At 38.4% G+C, this 16649-nt stretch overlaps 4 protein-coding genes across 4 annotated transcripts; 1 reads left to right on the top strand and 3 right to left on the bottom strand.

The window, feature by feature from the left end:
- Positions 1-9990: 9990 nt before the first annotated feature.
- Positions 9991-11720, bottom strand: BU26DRAFT_50971 (uncharacterized protein). Its single transcript, XM_033827167.1, has 2 exons — positions 11494-11720; positions 9991-11443 (listed from the first exon to the last, which is right to left on the bottom strand). The coding sequence occupies exon 2, from the start codon at positions 11387-11389 to the stop codon at positions 10304-10306; it is 1086 nt and encodes a 361-aa protein (XP_033681672.1). The 5' UTR covers positions 11390-11443; positions 11494-11720; the 3' UTR covers positions 9991-10303.
- A 1260-nt stretch (positions 11721-12980) lies between these two features.
- Positions 12981-15234, bottom strand: BU26DRAFT_50953 (methionyl-tRNA synthetase). The gene is made up of 2 exons (XM_033827152.1): positions 14875-15234; positions 12981-14810 (listed from the first exon to the last, which is right to left on the bottom strand). Exons 1-2 carry the CDS (start codon positions 15062-15064, stop codon positions 13186-13188), a joined length of 1815 nt encoding a protein of 604 aa, XP_033681671.1. The 5' UTR covers positions 15065-15234; the 3' UTR covers positions 12981-13185.
- BU26DRAFT_50948 (uncharacterized protein) lies at positions 15110-15749 on the top strand. The gene has a single exon (XM_033827149.1). The coding sequence runs from the start codon at positions 15221-15223 to the stop codon at positions 15665-15667; it is 447 nt and encodes a 148-aa protein (XP_033681670.1). The 5' UTR covers positions 15110-15220; the 3' UTR covers positions 15668-15749.
- An 81-nt stretch (positions 15750-15830) lies between these two features.
- BU26DRAFT_567015 (thioredoxin-like protein) lies at positions 15831-16435 on the bottom strand (the record flags this gene model as incomplete). The annotated part of the gene is made up of 2 exons (XM_033833604.1): positions 15831-16378; positions 16429-16435. 2 exons carry the CDS (start codon positions 16433-16435, stop codon positions 15831-15833), a joined length of 555 nt encoding a protein of 184 aa, XP_033681669.1.
- Positions 16436-16649: the final 214 nt, after the last annotated feature.

Genomic DNA, 16649 nt, shown 5'->3' with positions numbered 1-16649 from the left:
TTAGGTTATATAGAATAACCTAAACAAGATAGCCTAAGAAAGTAAGTAAGAGAAAGGTAATATACTTTCTAATCTTACTAAAGCTAAGTATTTTAATATTCTGTTAGAATATATTAGTAACTAATTATATAATAAATTCTCTAGCTAATTCTATAATTTCTTAGACAATTACTAATAGGCTATTTACCTTCGTAGCCTTAAGTAAATAGATATTAATAAATTTCTAGAAGATAAGAAGCCTCTTTCTAAGTTAGAACTTAGAATAAGGCTGCTAGAATAGCTATAGAATAAGCTAGTAGAATTTCTTCTCTAGAAAGCTAATAAGCTACTACTAATAAGAGCTTAGAACTATAAGATTAATATTATTCTAGAAAAAAAGCTACTATATTAGAAGAATAGACTCTTCTTTACTAAGAAATTAAAAGTTATTAGAAAATAGTTAGATAATAACCTAGATAAGAGCTTTATACGTAAATCTTATTTACGTTATACTATACCTCTACTTCTAGTAGTAAAACTAGGTAGAGAGGTACGTATCTATTAAGACTACTAAGGTCTTAACAACGTAACTATAAAGAACTAATACCTACTTCTACTAATTAGAGAAATACTTAATACTCTATATAATACTAAGGTATATACTAAGCTTAATATTATTACTACGTTTAATAAGCTAAGAATTATAGAAGGCTATAAATAGAAAATAGCCTTTATTACCTAATTTAGACTCTTTAAATTACTAGTTATACTATTTAGCCTCTATAATACGCTAGCCTTATTCTAGAACTATATTAACTATATACTTTATAATCTTCTAGATTACACGTATACTATATATCTTAATAATATTCTTATCTACTCTATAAATAAAAAGAAATACTAATAATATATCTAAGACGTAGTCTAATAGCTTATTAACGTAGACCTCTAAATTAATATTAAGAAGTATAAATTTAAGGTTACTAAAATAAAATACCTTAGTCTTATTATCTCTTTAGAGAGAATCTATATAGATTATAATAGTTTAACTTAGCTCTAACTTAGTACTTTAGCCTAACTTAGCTCCGCCTAAGTTATATAACTCTGCCTAGCGCCTTAGTATAGGTACTCTATATATATAGAGAGCTCTTAAAGTATTCTTCTACTTCTTACCTTTGTATAGCTAAATTTAACCTAACCTACTCTACTAGTACTTCTTATTCTTATAGCTTGTAGAGACTATACTACCTATAGCTAACTTACCTAGCTAGGTATTCTAGAGGCGCTTATAGTAGTAGAGACTGCGAACCTAGCTCTTATATTATCTAAAGGTTAATACCTCTTTAGCTAGAGACGGCGGCACAATATCTAGCTAAACTAAGTAGCCTTATTAAGAAGCGTTTACTAATAGCTAATACTAAGAATTAGAGCTATAAGAGCCTAGTTACTTACCTAGAGAATTATAGCTATGAGAGCTTTAATTACTTATCTCTTTAGTGTTGTATAAGACTACTAGTAGATCTAGTTAGTAGTAGAAAGATACTAGTACTAAGCTAAAGAGAGCTATTAAGAGCTCTGTGTATAGAAGAACTTCTACAGAACTTCTACGTATAGAAACCTCCCTCTCTCTTTATAAATTACGAAAAATTAATAATTCTCTGCTCTGCTAGTAGAGCTAACAATCTCTCTACCCTACTAGTAGCTAATACCTCTCTTATTTTAAAAGCTAATAATTCTCTATACTACTAGTAGAGCTAATAATTCTCTACACTACTAGTAGAGCTAATAACTAGCTACTCTACTAGTAGCTAATACTTTCTTCTCTCTACTTTAAAAATTAACAATTCTCTACTCTACTAGCAGAGCTAATAACTAGCTACTCTACTAGTAGCTAATACCTCTCTTAAATAAAAAAGTATACCTAGATAAGCTAGAGCTTCTATTATAGTTAAATGCTTAGATTAAGGCATATAAGAGGGAGAAGATACTGTAGAAGACGGTAGAGAATTTAAAGCCTATATAGATAGAAGACTAGAGAGCCTTAGAGCTTAGAGACAAGCCCTCTCTATAAGAGGGGGTAATGTAATAGTCTAACTTAGCTCTAACTTAGTACTTTAGCCTAACTTAGCTCTGCCTAAGTTACATAACCCTGCCTAGCGCCTTAGTATAGGCACCCTATATATATAGAGAGCTCTTAGAGTATTCTTCTACTTCTTACCTTTAGATAGCTAAATTTAACCTAACCTACTCTACTAGCACTTCTTATTCTTATAGCTTGTAAAGACTATGCTGCCTGTAGCTAACTTACCTAGCTAGGTGTTCTAGAGGCGCTTATAGTAGTAAAGACCGCGAACCTAGCCCTTATATAGATCTAGAGAAGGTCTAGACTATTTATATATAGATAACGCCTCTACACCTAAAGAACTTATAGAAGTTTCTTAGCTTCTCTAACTTTTATTAACGTTTTATTTAAGACTTCTCTAAGATATATTAACTACTAAATAAGCTACTATATAAGAATACGCTATAGATCTAGATAGATAAGTATATGTAAGTTTTTAAGACTCTAAAGATATTATTTATAATAGCTCTAGTACTAGTAATATATAACTATATAAAGAAGATAATTCTTAAAATAGACGTCTCTAACTAGACGTTAGAGGGCGTGCTCTTATAGTATAATAATACTAGCGTACTCTACTCTATCGCGTACTTCTTAAGTAAGTATAGCGCTACTAAGTATAACTATAAAATCTATAATAAAGAACTTCTTACTATTATAAAGTTCTTAGAGAAGTAGCGCTCTAAGTTATAAAAGACTACTAAACTATTTAAGATTATTATAGATTATAAGAATCTTAAATACTTTACTATAATAAAGGCACTCTTCTAGAAATAGGTCTACTAGTCTAAATTTCTCTTATAATTTAACTTCTATATTATATATTACCTAGAGAGCAAAGTAGTTAGACTAGACGCGTTAAGTTATATGCTAGACAACTAACCTATAAAGAATAATCTTACTAATAACTATATTAAAAACTAGATATAGATAATACTACTACTAGAAAGATTTAATAAGAAGGTTCTTGTAGAGCTTCTTTAAGATACTCTACTAGACGTAGTAGTACTTATTCTACTAGCTATAGATAAACTAATTAATAACCTATTATAGACTATATATAAGATATTAGACCTAGTATAGAAAATAATTACTACGCTAGAGAACCTATTAGTAAAGTACTAGCTAAAATACTTTTAAAGACTTTTCTAGGTCTCTATACTTAATTATAGAGTCTAATAAAACTATATTTAGTATAGAGATTATATATTTATACTACTAAATAATAAACTATGTACGTAGATCTTATACTATGTCTATAATACTAGCTCTGCTAGCTACTCTAGATAGGTTAAAACTATAGACCTTATCTACTATAACTACTAGTAGCTATAAATCTTCTATAATATTAAGACTTATATATAAGCCTACGCTATATACGTAAGAATAAAGATATCTAGACTCTTACTCTAGAGCTTCTTAAAACTACTACTAGTTCTATTCTAGGTATAGTCTAATATATTAGTTAACTATATTACTCTACTACCTAAGTATAAGTTATATAGTTAAAAATATAAACATATTCTTATAGTAGTCTACTAACTTATAAAAATACGCTACCTTATTTCTATAATAAGAATTAATATAGAAGAGCTAACTAATATATTTATTTTATAAATCTATTTACTTTATAGCTACTCTAACAACGTTATTTCTAATCGCGGTATATAGTTTATCTTCTAGTTCTAGATATAGCTTTCTACCTACTTAGAAGTTATACTTAAGTACTTATTCTTATTCTACCTAAAGATAGACAAATAAATAAAGTAAGTTAATAGCTCTATTAAGGTATATCTCTAGGCGTTTATAAACTTCTACTAAGATAATTAGGTCTAATAGCTACTACTTATAGAGTTTATAATAAATAATATTATATCTAAGACTATAGAGGTATCTTTATTTTTTGTGAACTATAGTTTCTATCTAAGATTAGAAGTTAAGCTAGTGTAACTAGTACTACTAAACCTATTAGCTATATAAAAACGTAAGTTTTTTAGAGCTAATAATATAGCTAATTATTTTAGCTATATTCTATTCTAGCTAAAAGTACTAGCTATCTAGTTTATTACTTAGTATAAACGCTATATAAATAAGAAACGTAAGAATATACTATAATTTATAATAGAAGACCTTATCTATATTAATACGCGTAATATAAAGATAAATAGACCTATAAAAAAGAAAGATAATAAGCTTATAAAACTATATAAGGTACTAAAGGTCTATAACTAATTATATATACTAGAACTCCTACTATATATATAAATTTTTCTAGTATTCTATAACTTGCTACTTTATCTCTAGCACGCTTCTATAGGCCTTCTAGGTTAATAGGCGATTAATAAAGTAGAGTTACGCTATCTCTATAGAAGAGTTCTTAAAAGAGAGAATAGAATAGAAGAACTTACTAAGAAGTAGAAGTTTAATATAATATTAGACTACTATAATAAGTAACTAGAACTATAGTACTTTATTAAGTAGAAGAACTATACTATAATATAGTAACTAGCGTTAGATCTAAAGAGTTAGAATAATATGTTACTAAGGTTTTATACCTAGTATCTAGGTAAGCTAGGTTTACTGTGATAGGTAAAAAGGCTATAGACGCTAGTTAGTCTAAATTTTTTATTATTTTATAAGCTATCTAAGACGTATAGCTATTTAGAAGAGGGGTACTATTATAGCACTAACCTGTCTGCGTAGCTACGTAACCTTAGCTATCTTAGCGCCTTAGCGTAGTAGATATCTTCTCTACGCCTTTGCGTCTTTATAGCTTAATATTGTACAACTTATTATATACCTCGAATTCTTGTTTCTTATTCGCGCCGTAATAAGAAACTTTAAGAAAACCTACGTAAAATAGATAAATAGCTTAAGAATCTTAATCTATCTACTAAGTTACTCTATAAGCTAAAAAAGCTACCTATTTTATAAGAAATATACCTAAAGGCTAGGCTTAATATTAATATAGTTAGCGCTACTATTTTTATAATTAACACGCGTAAAAAAGATATTATAATTAGGTATCTTAGTATCTATAAGGTTAATTAGCTTATTACTAATAAGAAGAAAACCTCTACTACTAATTCTAAAAAGAAGCTCTACTAGTTAATTACTTAGAAGCTTCTATCTTTAGAATACGCTAGCGTAACTATAGCTTATTTCTCTAAAAAGAATTCTAATTTACTACTACTATATTAAGAAAACGTAGATTATAATATTAAGCTTATAGTAGAAAATATACTAACTAATAGCTCTCTCTATAGTATATTACTTAAGTACCTATAGCTTATATATAACTATCTAGAGAACTACCTCTACTATAGCTTTATTATTTATAGTAACGCGTTATACGCGTTACTAGTTCTATTTACTAAAAAGCTAGAAAGAGAATAGAGGTTCTATATAGACTACTAAAAGCTTAATACTATTATAAAAAAAGACGTCTATTCTATCTCTCTTATCTAGAAAATACTTATCTACTTATTATACGTAAAGGTTTTTATAAAGCTAGACGTTTAGTAGACTTTCTATAGAATCTAGCTTAATAAGTTAGTAGAGAACCTAACTTCTTTCTATATATAATATAGTAATTATAAGTATTATATTCTACTCTTTAGTCTTTATAATAGCTCTACTACCTTTTAGTAATATATTAATAAGATATTATATAGGTTACTAGATAATTTCTATATAGTATATATTAATAATATTCTTATTTACTTAGAGAATTCTCTAGAATATAAGGCTTACGTTACTAAGGTACTTAATTAACTATATAAGGCTAGGTTATAAGTAGATATTAAGAAGTTAGAATTTACTATTAAGAGTACTAAGTTTCTAGAATTAATTATAAGTACTAATAGAATCTAAAAGAACTCTAAAAAGATTACTATTATTTAGAATTAGTCTATACTAAGAACTCTTAAGAGTCTTTAATTATTTCTAGGTTTCTATAATTTCTATTAAGCCTTTCTAAGAGATTATAGTAGAATTATTTACCTACTTACTAAGCTACTAAAATAAAGAGTATAGTATGTCTTTAGTAAGGCTAAGCTTATAGTATTTTAGTATATTAAGAATCTTATACTAGCTAATAACATTCTAGCTTACTACTCTCTCTATTAATAAATAAGAGTTAAGATAGACGTATTAGATAGCGTAGTTACTAGAGTTCTTTTATAGCTTTAAGAGAATAGTATCTAGTAACCTATAGCTTTCTTTAGTAAGATAATAAATACTATCTAGATAAATTATAGTATTTATAATAAAGAAATACTAGTAGTTATTCTTAGTATATAGAAATAAAGAAGCTAGCTAATTAGCCTATAAGATCTAGAACTATTTATAGTATTAACTAACTATTAAGCTCTTAAGTACTTTATAACTAAGTAGAAACTTACTATAAGGTAGGTTTACTAGACTAATAATATTACTAACTATAACCTTAAGCTTATCTATTAACCTAGATTAGCTAATATAGTAGCTAACGCGTTATTATAAAAGTAAAAAGAACTTAAGACCTAAAAGAAAAAGAATTATACTACTTATATAAGAGTATTTCTAAGTAAGAAATAAATTAGCCTTTCTACTATTAAGCGAATTTTAGGTAAGCTAGCTACTCTAGCTACTAAGAGGCTAGTAAGCAACGTTATAGAAATTACGTCTACTAATACCTTTATAGAGGTACTTTCTATAGAAGATTTCTATACTATAATTAACTAGGTTATTACTACTAATTAATTAGATAAATTTCTATAGCTAGCTTAAGAAAAAGCTACTATATTAGGCTCTACCTAGAAAATAGAAGTTAGCTTATTAATCTATTAAAATTAATTAATAGTTTCTACTATTAACTACCTATAAGTATATCTAATACGTGCTATATATACTACTTAGGTAACTACCTATCTAGAACGCTAGAAGACTACTTAGTTACTATAAGATTAATATTACTAGCTAGGTATATAAGAAGACTTTAATATATATATAGTAGTATATAAAGCTTACTAGTAGAGCTATATTCTATATAATAAGATACTAGATCTTCTAAAGCTTCTACCTATCTCTAAGAGAGTATAGTAGAACGTCTCTATAGATTTTAAGAGCTTTCTCTCTAATAAGAAAGAATTTAATTACGTATACGTTATTATAGATTAGCTAAGTAAGTAGAGCTTTTCTCTACTCTACTATAAGAAAATTATAGCTTAATATACTATAAAGCTATATTATTAATATATCTAGCGTATATATAGTTTTTCTAGATTTATTATATTAGATTATAGTCTATAGTTTACCTCTACCTTTATAGATAAGCTCTACTAGCTTATAGAAATTAAGTAGAAGCTCTCTACTATGTACTACTTGTAAACTAATAGAAATATAGAGATTATTAATTAATATTTTAATTAGCGTCTATGTTTATTTATTAACTACTACTAGAATAATTAGTTAGATCTTCTACTCTATATAGACTAGGTATAAGCTATATTACTATATAAAACTATAGAATTAATAGTATATAAAATTAAATTTAGATACTAGCTAATATACTACTAGAATTAGAAGAAGTATATAATAAAAATCTCTATTCTATATAAGTATCTCTTATACTAGAAAGCTTAGAATTTTACTAAAAAGTAATATAACGCTATAAAAAAAGCTACTAAAATTATATAAAGTAATATTATAAAAGCGTAAGCTAGGTAGATACTCTAAGTAAATAAAAAGTACTAAAAACCTAATTTTATTATAGATAACCTTGTCTATATTAAACCTTATAGCTTTTTAATAGATTAGTCTAGTATAAAGCTTAATTAATAGATATATAGCTTTTACCTAATTATTACTATAAAGAGTTACTTCTTTTAGCTCTAGCTATCTACGTATATACGTATACATAATATCTTTTATACTAATTAGCTAAGAAAAGCCTTAGAGCTATTACTAGAGTAGGTAGAGCCTAAGTAGCTATCTATTAAAGTTAATAGTAATCTAGAATAGTCTATATATAAAATTCTAGATAGCTATCTTTATTAAAATTATCTTTAATACTACGCTATATAGGTTACTTATAATTCTAACTCTATCTAGTATAATACTATAGGCTTTATTAATACTCTCTATAAGGTAAAAGACTTTTATATAGTATATCTAAATAAGCTAGAGCTACTATTATAATTAGATACTTAGATTAAGGCGTATAAAAAAGAGAAGACTCTAGAGAAGATAGTAGAGAATTTAAAACCTATAAGAGTAGAAGATATAAGAGTAACGTAAAGACGCTACTAAGTAATTTAAGATCTTACTAAGCTTATAGTATTATTTAAGAAAAGAGTCTATAATAAAGCTACTCTACTAACGCGAAAATAAGTCTTCTAGTTTAAATCTCTATAAGAATAGAGTAACTAGAGAGAAGGTAGTAGCTATAAAAGCGCTTCTAGTTTAAAACTAATATAAATATACTTACTATAAGCTAAAAGAGATAGTTAAGAGTATAACGTAAGAGTTTTAGAAGAAGAGAGACCTAGAAGGCGTATTTTAGAGCTTAGAGACAAGCTCTTTTTATAAGAGAGAGTAATATAATAGTCTAGTTTAGAGATTTACCTTAGGTTATATAATCTTAAGTTATATAACCTTATTATATAACCTAGCCTAGCGTTTTAGCGCTTAGTACTTCTATATATAGAGTCTCTTAGAGCCTTTTCTCTACTTCTTACCTTTAGATAGCTAAATTTAACCTAATCTACTCTACTAGCACCTCTTATTCTTATAGCTTATAGAGATAGCGCTACCTGTAGCTAACTTACCTAGCTAGGTGTTCTAGAATACTTATAGTAGTAGAGACTATAAAGCTAGCTCTTATAATAGCTAGCTAGCTTAGTAACGCTATAGATACTATAGTAAGCTAGAGTATAATATATAAACGTACTAGATAGTTAAAGATAATATAGATAAGTTAGATAGCTTATCTAGATTTATCTTAAGTAGCTTAGAGTTAGAGTAATCTAACTAAGATAGCGGCTTTTTAGTAGAGACTTAGTAAAAGTAGCTAACTTACTTATATAGCTAGCTTACTTATAAAGTACGTTAAGTAGTTTACTAGTAAAGTATATTAAGTAGTTTACTAGTAAAGTATATTAAATAAGTTTTTAAGAATACTTTTTTAAAAAATCTTATAATAATTAGATCTATATAGAGCTATATAGCTTTAAAAGTGGTAGTAGTAGCTATTCTTAAACTGTGCGTTAAGTAGAGTCTGTGCATTAAGTGGGGAAATACGGTAGTGATACCCGGAGCAGGCACTCTTCGTCGGGCGTACATGCAGAGGAACGCCGCACAACGTTCCAACGCCCATGACGAAATGTACGAGGCGGGGACTGCATGTGGCTTACTGGCGGCGTTCTTTCCCCACAACGCCAACCCGACGCGCTCCCACCATACCCGGCTTGGCGGTAGCTTGAGCCATCCGACCACGGAAGGACTTTGATTTATACAGACAAATGTCTCTCTAATCTTCAGATTGCGGTTCATTGAACGACCCAGACAAAGCATTCTTGGACGATTGCAATCTTCGTATCAGAAGAAGAGTAAAGATAGAGTATATTCAAAACTTCTTCATGAAAACTTTCGCTCGATTTTGCGAACTTTCCGACCAATCTCCCGTCATGCGCAGAGCGTGTCCAGCGCGCCACTAGTACATAGCTTAGTAGTCGGAAAAAAGCCACTCTGTTTTTAAGTCTTTCCGTCCCGCTCTCAAGACTTCCACACGAGCTCCACACGAGCTCCACACGAGCTCCACACGAGCTCCACACGAGCTCCACAAGACCGCGGGGTAGAGAACTCGGGGGGTGAGGTCGGTGATTGGCGGGAAGTCGGGACGAGAGGGCGGCGGGTGCCTCGACTTTCAGTAGTTAGCTCTCATGAGTCCCCACCAAAATCATACGCCCTAAGCTTAAAACCTTCCGACCCGCGTTCAGAAGCGTGGGTAGACTCCACTGCGGGATCGTTCTGTCCGGTCGCTCTCTCATTGGCTGGGAGTCGGAACGAGCATCTTCCATCAAAGGCAGTTCGCTCCCACCTCCGTTCGGTGGCTTGATCGTCTTGCTTTCTGTACTGCTGCATCCCGAGAACCGGATACTGGAATGATTCTCGGGAAGAGCACCGCACAGCCGGCTGAGGAACCAGGTCTGGAAGGAAGCTTCAACGCGGCGAATAACGGGAAGTACTCGGCGAAGCGCTAGGCCAGCGAAACAGCGTGTAGGGCTCGTTTGGATCGTCACCAGCTACAAAGCCGGTATCATCTTCCAAGCCACCTCGCCCTCGGTATGACAGATGTGATCGATCGCTGGGATGGTGACGAGGTGGTCCTGCCTTGGGCGGGCCCAAGGACGATCCTGTCGGCGCTGGGCTTGCAGAGCTGGGAACAAGTGTCGTCGACCTGGATGAGATGGAGGGGTCCGTGGGATTAGCCGCATACATCTGACGGGATCGGAAACTGGATGTCTGGCTGGAAGCTGGACTTGCATGTTGTAGTCGTGCTGGAGCTGTATCCCAGGCCTGCTGTTGAGGAGCGGCTGTGAAAGTCGTTGACCGTGGCGATGTGTATGACTGAGTGTCATCTATGACAGGCGCGTACGTCCACTGCCCCGGCACATGGTTGCCTGCAGGTACGTATTCCTCAAAACGATATCTGGGAGCCGTTGGTGTCGCGACTTGGTCCGGAGGTGGGACGGGATACTTCTGCGTGTGCGGGCGCGAGCTGGCGTCAAGCTCTACTAATTCCACGGTCGACAATTCCGCAGGCTGGCTTGAACACGGCAGCTCCGCCCTAGACGAACCAGTCGTCTCAAATAGTCTCTTTCGATCACTGTCCGTTGGGAAGCTGCCCGTACCGTACGGATTAGATCCGGGGCCATGTGCATTTGCTGCCTCATTCGCTGCACTTCTCTTCCTTCGCCTAAGCCAGATCCAGAACCCAGCAGCCACACATAGTATCAGGAATGCGACAATGCCGACGCCTATGCCAATGGCGGCCGCTGTGTCCAAACCCTTATCCGATTTGCCTTGCGAGGTAGCGGCGCTAGTGGAAGTGGTTGTGCTCTGAGTTTCGCAGCAGGGACTACACACCCTATTCACACAGATCCAATCGTTGTCGCAGTCGTCGTTACTCGCGCATGAGTCTCCTAGACAGTGCCCTGCCCAAGTACATGCCGCAAACGACGTGCTTGCGCTTGGAGCTGCGGTGGCCTGACGGAGATGGAAGGGTGGTGGAATGGTGATAGACATTATCGCGATACGCAAGCGGGATGAATTGTGAAGGCTATGGCTACAACGGCTCGACTGCCCGGCCAAAGTCAGTACTTGTGAGGCTTTGGGACGACGTTACTTACAGCCTCGTCGCAGCCGAAAGTCCGACCACGTCAACACCGGAATATTGGTACCCTTCGTCGAGCGCGTTTGCTTTCCTGGACGAAACGAAACCTAGCGACGCGCATCCTTCCGCGACGGTGAGATGCGGAGATGTGAGGCTGAGAGGCGGCAAGATAAGGCATTTTGAGTGAGGGGCCGGAAAGGCTGAAGTTCTCGTGCATTGGCAGCTGAAGCTGAGGCGCGTGAGGAGCTGTGGTGGCTGAAGGGTGTTTGGCCAATCCAAATGTAGGGACAAGATGCCACGCCCGCAGAAGATTACGCAAATTTCAAACAATCGAGGCTTGACTGAATGAATAGATCAGAGAATGCGAAGGAGATATAAGCATGCGGTAGCGTGATCGAATGAAGGACTCAGCTGGCGATACTTGATACAATCATGCCTCGTCTCCCGATAGGACTCTTGATGTTATCAGCGTAGGAACAAACAAAGCCAAGATGCGCCGAGAGCCTACAACACACATGGGTGGCTTCAGCTATTGAAGCGTCCAAGTAGTTCGCGTTCGAACAGATTGAGTTCTATCGCCCCATTTGAAGATCGCCTCCAGTTGGTGTTCTGACATGGGGTGATCATCTTCGATGCGCTGGCTCGTCCCGCCCCTTCTCAGGTTTGGACTCCGTGCCAGTTACAATAGACTAAAGCAAGATAGATGGCCATGAAAAATGGGTAAAGATATTGCATACCGACTTTACTCGATCAAGTCGTGTCACATTGCAACCACGCCACAGCCGCGTCGCACTGTCCACCAGCTTCCTCTTATTCTATGGTTTGCATCTATAGAAATGTGATCTCTAGGCGCGGGTGCACGCATGAGAGTGATTGCAAGTGCTGTGATAGAGCCTTATACGTCGACATAGACCAACCATATTGCGGCAACGCCGCACACATGCGCTGTAGCCCTCTCCAGCTTCCTATTTTGATCATTCGCCCACGTAGAGTTGAGGGCTTGAAGTATAAAGGAGGGGCGCGTTCGTTCCAAGGTGCTTCAATAGCCAGCATCCCCTCTAGTTGCAGCATCTCAATATTTCTAGCATGACCAATCTTCGATTACTTTTGCCCTTTCCAAATTACCCACCCCTATCCATCACACCATGGCTCTCGCCTAAGTTAAGCAACCCGTCGATCAGCGCTACTCGGTTTGCAACGACTGCAATTGGCTGGACGAACACGACACGGCCAAATGCCTTTCTTGCGGTGGAACCCTCGAACCGCGCTAGTATGTACCTGGCACGGGGACTCTCATGATCAAGCTAACAGCCTTCAAGGTTATCATTGTCATAACTGTAGTTGCGGCCTCACAGCCCTCGATGAGGCAGCGTCTGAGCATCCCAAGGTTACTAGAGGAGAGAGAGACACATGGAGGTGCTGGGGTTTCTGTTGACGTTAGACTCTTCACTCCTTGGGTCCCATTCATCGTCCACTTTTGAATTTGAATCCTAAATGCTTCCACATGCACCTTGCTTGCGCTTGTGAATTCCTCTGGTGCGCTCTGGGCTGCTCCTACCACCAATTTCTGGCCCTCTACTTGATTGAATTACAATATCATGATGATTTGAATCTAGCAGTGGAGATCGAAATTACTCGATAATGCCCATATTCCATTGGGGGTTGGGGACCCTGCTCGATTTTGTCGATGAGAATGGCCAGTGTAGCTTCATCCTTTTGGTTCTTTCGGCATCTTCCCCGCTCTCATGGCTGCGCTTTTCCTCGCCTTCATCGCAACTTCTTCCTCTTTAATCTTCTTAGCCTCTTCGCTTCCAAAACGTTTTCGCCATTCTTCTGCTTTCTCAGGCTTGATGCGGCTGAACAAGTATTCAGCCTTCCCGATCTCATGCCCGGGCTTGACGGAATCTGCGTCCCAATGGTCGAGGATCGGAAGTGGATCCATGCGGAGTTGCCTATTTATGGAGTTTGCTGTTTCGGGCATGTACGGAGCTATGATGGAGGCAAGGAGATGAATCAAGTTGATGGCTAGACCAACAACGGTGGCGCATTTCGGAGGTTCATTCAAAGCAAGACTATTGTCAAGCTTATTCGATTGAAGAAAGGCGTTGCCCTGCTGAGATATGTGGAGGACCGTGGACAAGCCAGAGCGAAGTTTGACGGCGTCGAGTTCACGAATGTACTGCGTGAGAAGCTCGTTGATTTCCCGTTTCCAAGTATCGAACTCAGCCTCATTGTAACCGGTCCAGTCTGGCACAACATTGTTGCAGTGCTGCGAGTTGACAAATTTCAGAACACGGTTGACGAAATTGCCGATGTTTTTGAGGAGCAGGTTGTTGTTAGAGCTGATGAAAGAATCCCAAGTAAACTCACTATCACCAGTCTCTGGTCGATGGGAGAGCAGGTGGTAGCGCCATACGTCAGAAGGGATGCCAGTCTTTTGGGCTGAATCCCCAAAGACGCCAATACCACGTGATTTGGAAAATTTTCCACCCTCGTATGTGAGGTAATCTGTTGTAGATAGGTGGTGCAGCTTTGTCCAGGTTTCTCCAGTGCCGATCTGAGAACCAGGGAAAATCACGGAATGATAGACGACGTTGTCTTTCCCAATAAACTGATGCAGTTGAACATCCTGGGGGCTTCGCCACCACTTCTCCCACTGATCAGTGTACTGGGCTGTAATGGACACATACCCGATACAAGCGTCAAACCATGAATATATGACCTTGTCCTGGTAGCCTGGCAGAGGAACTTCTGTTCCCCACCTCATATCCCTGGTTATGCTGCGGGGTTGCAATCCTTCCTTCAACCAGGCCGAAGTAATGTGCTTGCCATTGTTTGTCCACGTGCCGTTTTCGGCGGATTGTTGAAAGAACGTTGCAATTTCGGGTTGTAGCTTGTCCAACTCCAAGAAAATATGTTTTGTATCCTTGGTCATCGGTGTGGAACCGTCGACTTTGCATCGAGGGTTTTTGAGTTCAAGAGGTTCCAGAAGTTGGCCGCAAAGGTCGCATTGGTCGCCACGCGCATCCTGATAGCCGCAGGCAGGGCACTCGCCTTCCACGAAGCGATCTGCAAGGAACGAGTGATGCTCTTGGCAGTAGAGCTGAGTTGTCACCCGTTCTTTCAAAAAGCCATTCTTGTCTAGTTTCAGGAAAATATCCTGGGTGATGTCTGTCTGAAGCTGGGTTGTGGTGCGGCCAAAGATGTCGAAACTGATGTTGAACCATTTATATATCTCGGAATGAATGGCGTGATACTTGTCGCAGAGCTCTTGCGGTGTGCATTTCTCTACGAGTGCTTTTGCCTCTGTTGTTGTTCCGTACTCGTCCGTCCCTGCAAAGATGAAGAATTAGGACTCCTGTTCCATAATATCATGGGAGCTATGCTGAATACTTGCCACCAATGTAAAGAGTGTTCAGACCACGGCCTCTGCAGTATCTCGCAAAAGCATCCCCTGAAAGCACGGAGCCTATTATGTTTCCAAGGTGGGGTACGTTATTCACGTATGGGAGGGCGCTAGTGACAAGTATGTTCCGTTTTCCAGGTACTGGAAGGACAGTACCACGGTCGGGCAATTCTTCGGTCATGCTTGTGGAAACGGGTTCATCGAGTTGAGGTAGTGGTTTCGGACGTCGAGGGCGGGGCGTGAGTCAAAGCTGAGGGTTGTTGGAGTCCGGTGCGGGAAAAGGTCGTCCCGGAACTAAGCGTATGCAGAGTTCTTGGCACCCAGGTCCGAGCTGGCGATGCCCATTCCACACGAACAGACTTTTGGCCAAACCAACGTACCGCTCCGACTTCGCGCTGACACTCCTACATCTTTATATACCGCTCGTTTCATCGCTATCTATCCACGCCCCAAGCGGAGCCAAGCCTTGCGAGGGTGCAATGAAGGGCATAAAGGTCAGGTAAGGGGGGAGGCTATTGGTTATGGTTGCTGTCGTAGGGTCGTCCGCAGGCATGCCTGCCTCGCGCTCGGGGGTGACGGCTGTCGCGTTGCTGAGGGCCGTCCAGTCATCAGCGCTCGAAGTCTTGCCGTGGTGTGCGAAACAGGTATCTGCCCCGCGCTTGGTAGTTGGAGTGCTGTTAAGCGTCGATACGACGGCCGGCGCTCCGCTCGGAAATCCTTCTGCTCGACAGTCTTGATGAGGACGACCGTCTGGACACAGCAGGGTAGTCACGCGCGCGAGTAGCGGCCGTGGCGTTGACGGGTATCGTGCGGACCTCCAAGTTTCTGTGGCTTGCATAGAAGCCTCCCCTTTGGAGGCAATGATGACGAGAATTGGAAGCCGCTGAGTTAATCTTAGACGTCTAGAAGCAGCACGCCCAGTGTGGCGTGAATTTCAACAACCCTCACTATCTCGACTCCAGCCACGCTACAACGTCTTCCGCATTCCTGTCCGGCGGAAAGACAGGATACCAAACCCTGGTTATCTTGCCGTCCACGACGGCCAGCGCGAGTCTCTTCACGAGACTACTGCTCTTCCAGTCAAACGTTGGCAGCTTGAGAGCCTTGGTAAACTCCAGCTTCTCGTCCGATAGCAGATCGTATGGTAGATGTAGCCGCTCCTTAGCCTCCTGCTGATACGGCGTGTCTTGTGTGGACAGGCCAAAGAGATGGGCGACACCCAGCTGGCGTAGCTTTGCCATCTCATCCCGGAAACCGCAAGATTGTGGAGTGCAGCCGCGCGCGCCGGGTATCGCGTTCCATTCAGCGGGTGTAGTTTCGTTCGGAGCACCGGTGCGCGGGTAGCAGAATAGGATCGTGAGGCCCCTCAGTGTTGATAGATCAACTCGCTCGCCCGAAGTGGCAGGAAGCAGAATCGAGGGCAGTTGCGACCCGGGCAGATGCGCGCAGGCGCCATCATCTGGGGGAACGGGCAGGTCGGAGGGAAAGGTGGTGTCTGCGGCGGTCAGTGGCACATGGTTGCTGGAATTTGCAGGTCTGACTGACGCGCCATCGTGAAGCGCAATGCCATGCAAAGGGTAGAGGATATTCGGGATGACCGAAGAGTGCTTCAATGACAATGCAGCACGCTGTGATTGTAGCTCACTAGACGGTGATGATGGCTGCAACTGCGGAGTTATCGGCAACGGCAAGGGCTTTCGGACGGCCCGTGAAGCGAGCCAATTGCCGACGCCCCGTTATCGATTAGAGTGGTGACGTCGCCATGA

The sequence above is a fragment of the Trematosphaeria pertusa genome, assembly GCF_010094035.1.
Source record: "Trematosphaeria pertusa strain CBS 122368 unplaced genomic scaffold BU26scaffold_10, whole genome shotgun sequence".
Classification (NCBI taxonomy): Eukaryota; Fungi; Ascomycota; class Dothideomycetes; order Pleosporales; family Trematosphaeriaceae; genus Trematosphaeria; species Trematosphaeria pertusa.
Note: the sequence above shows the minus strand (reverse complement) of the source record. Positions and strands in the feature narration are given on the sequence as shown.

What these genes read in the sequence shown, in the direction of transcription:
- BU26DRAFT_50971 (XM_033827167.1), bottom strand. Translation starts at nt 11,389, where the DNA reads ATGTCTATCACCATTCCACCACCCTTCCATCTCCGTCAGGCCACCGCA.
- BU26DRAFT_50953 (XM_033827152.1), bottom strand. Translation starts at nt 15,064, where the DNA reads ATGACCGAAGAATTGCCCGACCGTGGTACTGTCCTTCCAGTACCTGGA. An exon ending in GAACACTCTTTACATTGGTG is followed by an intron (nt 14,811 to 14,874) that starts GCAAGTATTCAG and finishes TCATCTTTGCAG; the next exon opens with GGACGGACGAGTACGGAACA.
- BU26DRAFT_50948 (XM_033827149.1), top strand. Translation starts at nt 15,221, where the DNA reads ATGCCCATTCCACACGAACAGACTTTTGGCCAAACCAACGTACCGCTC.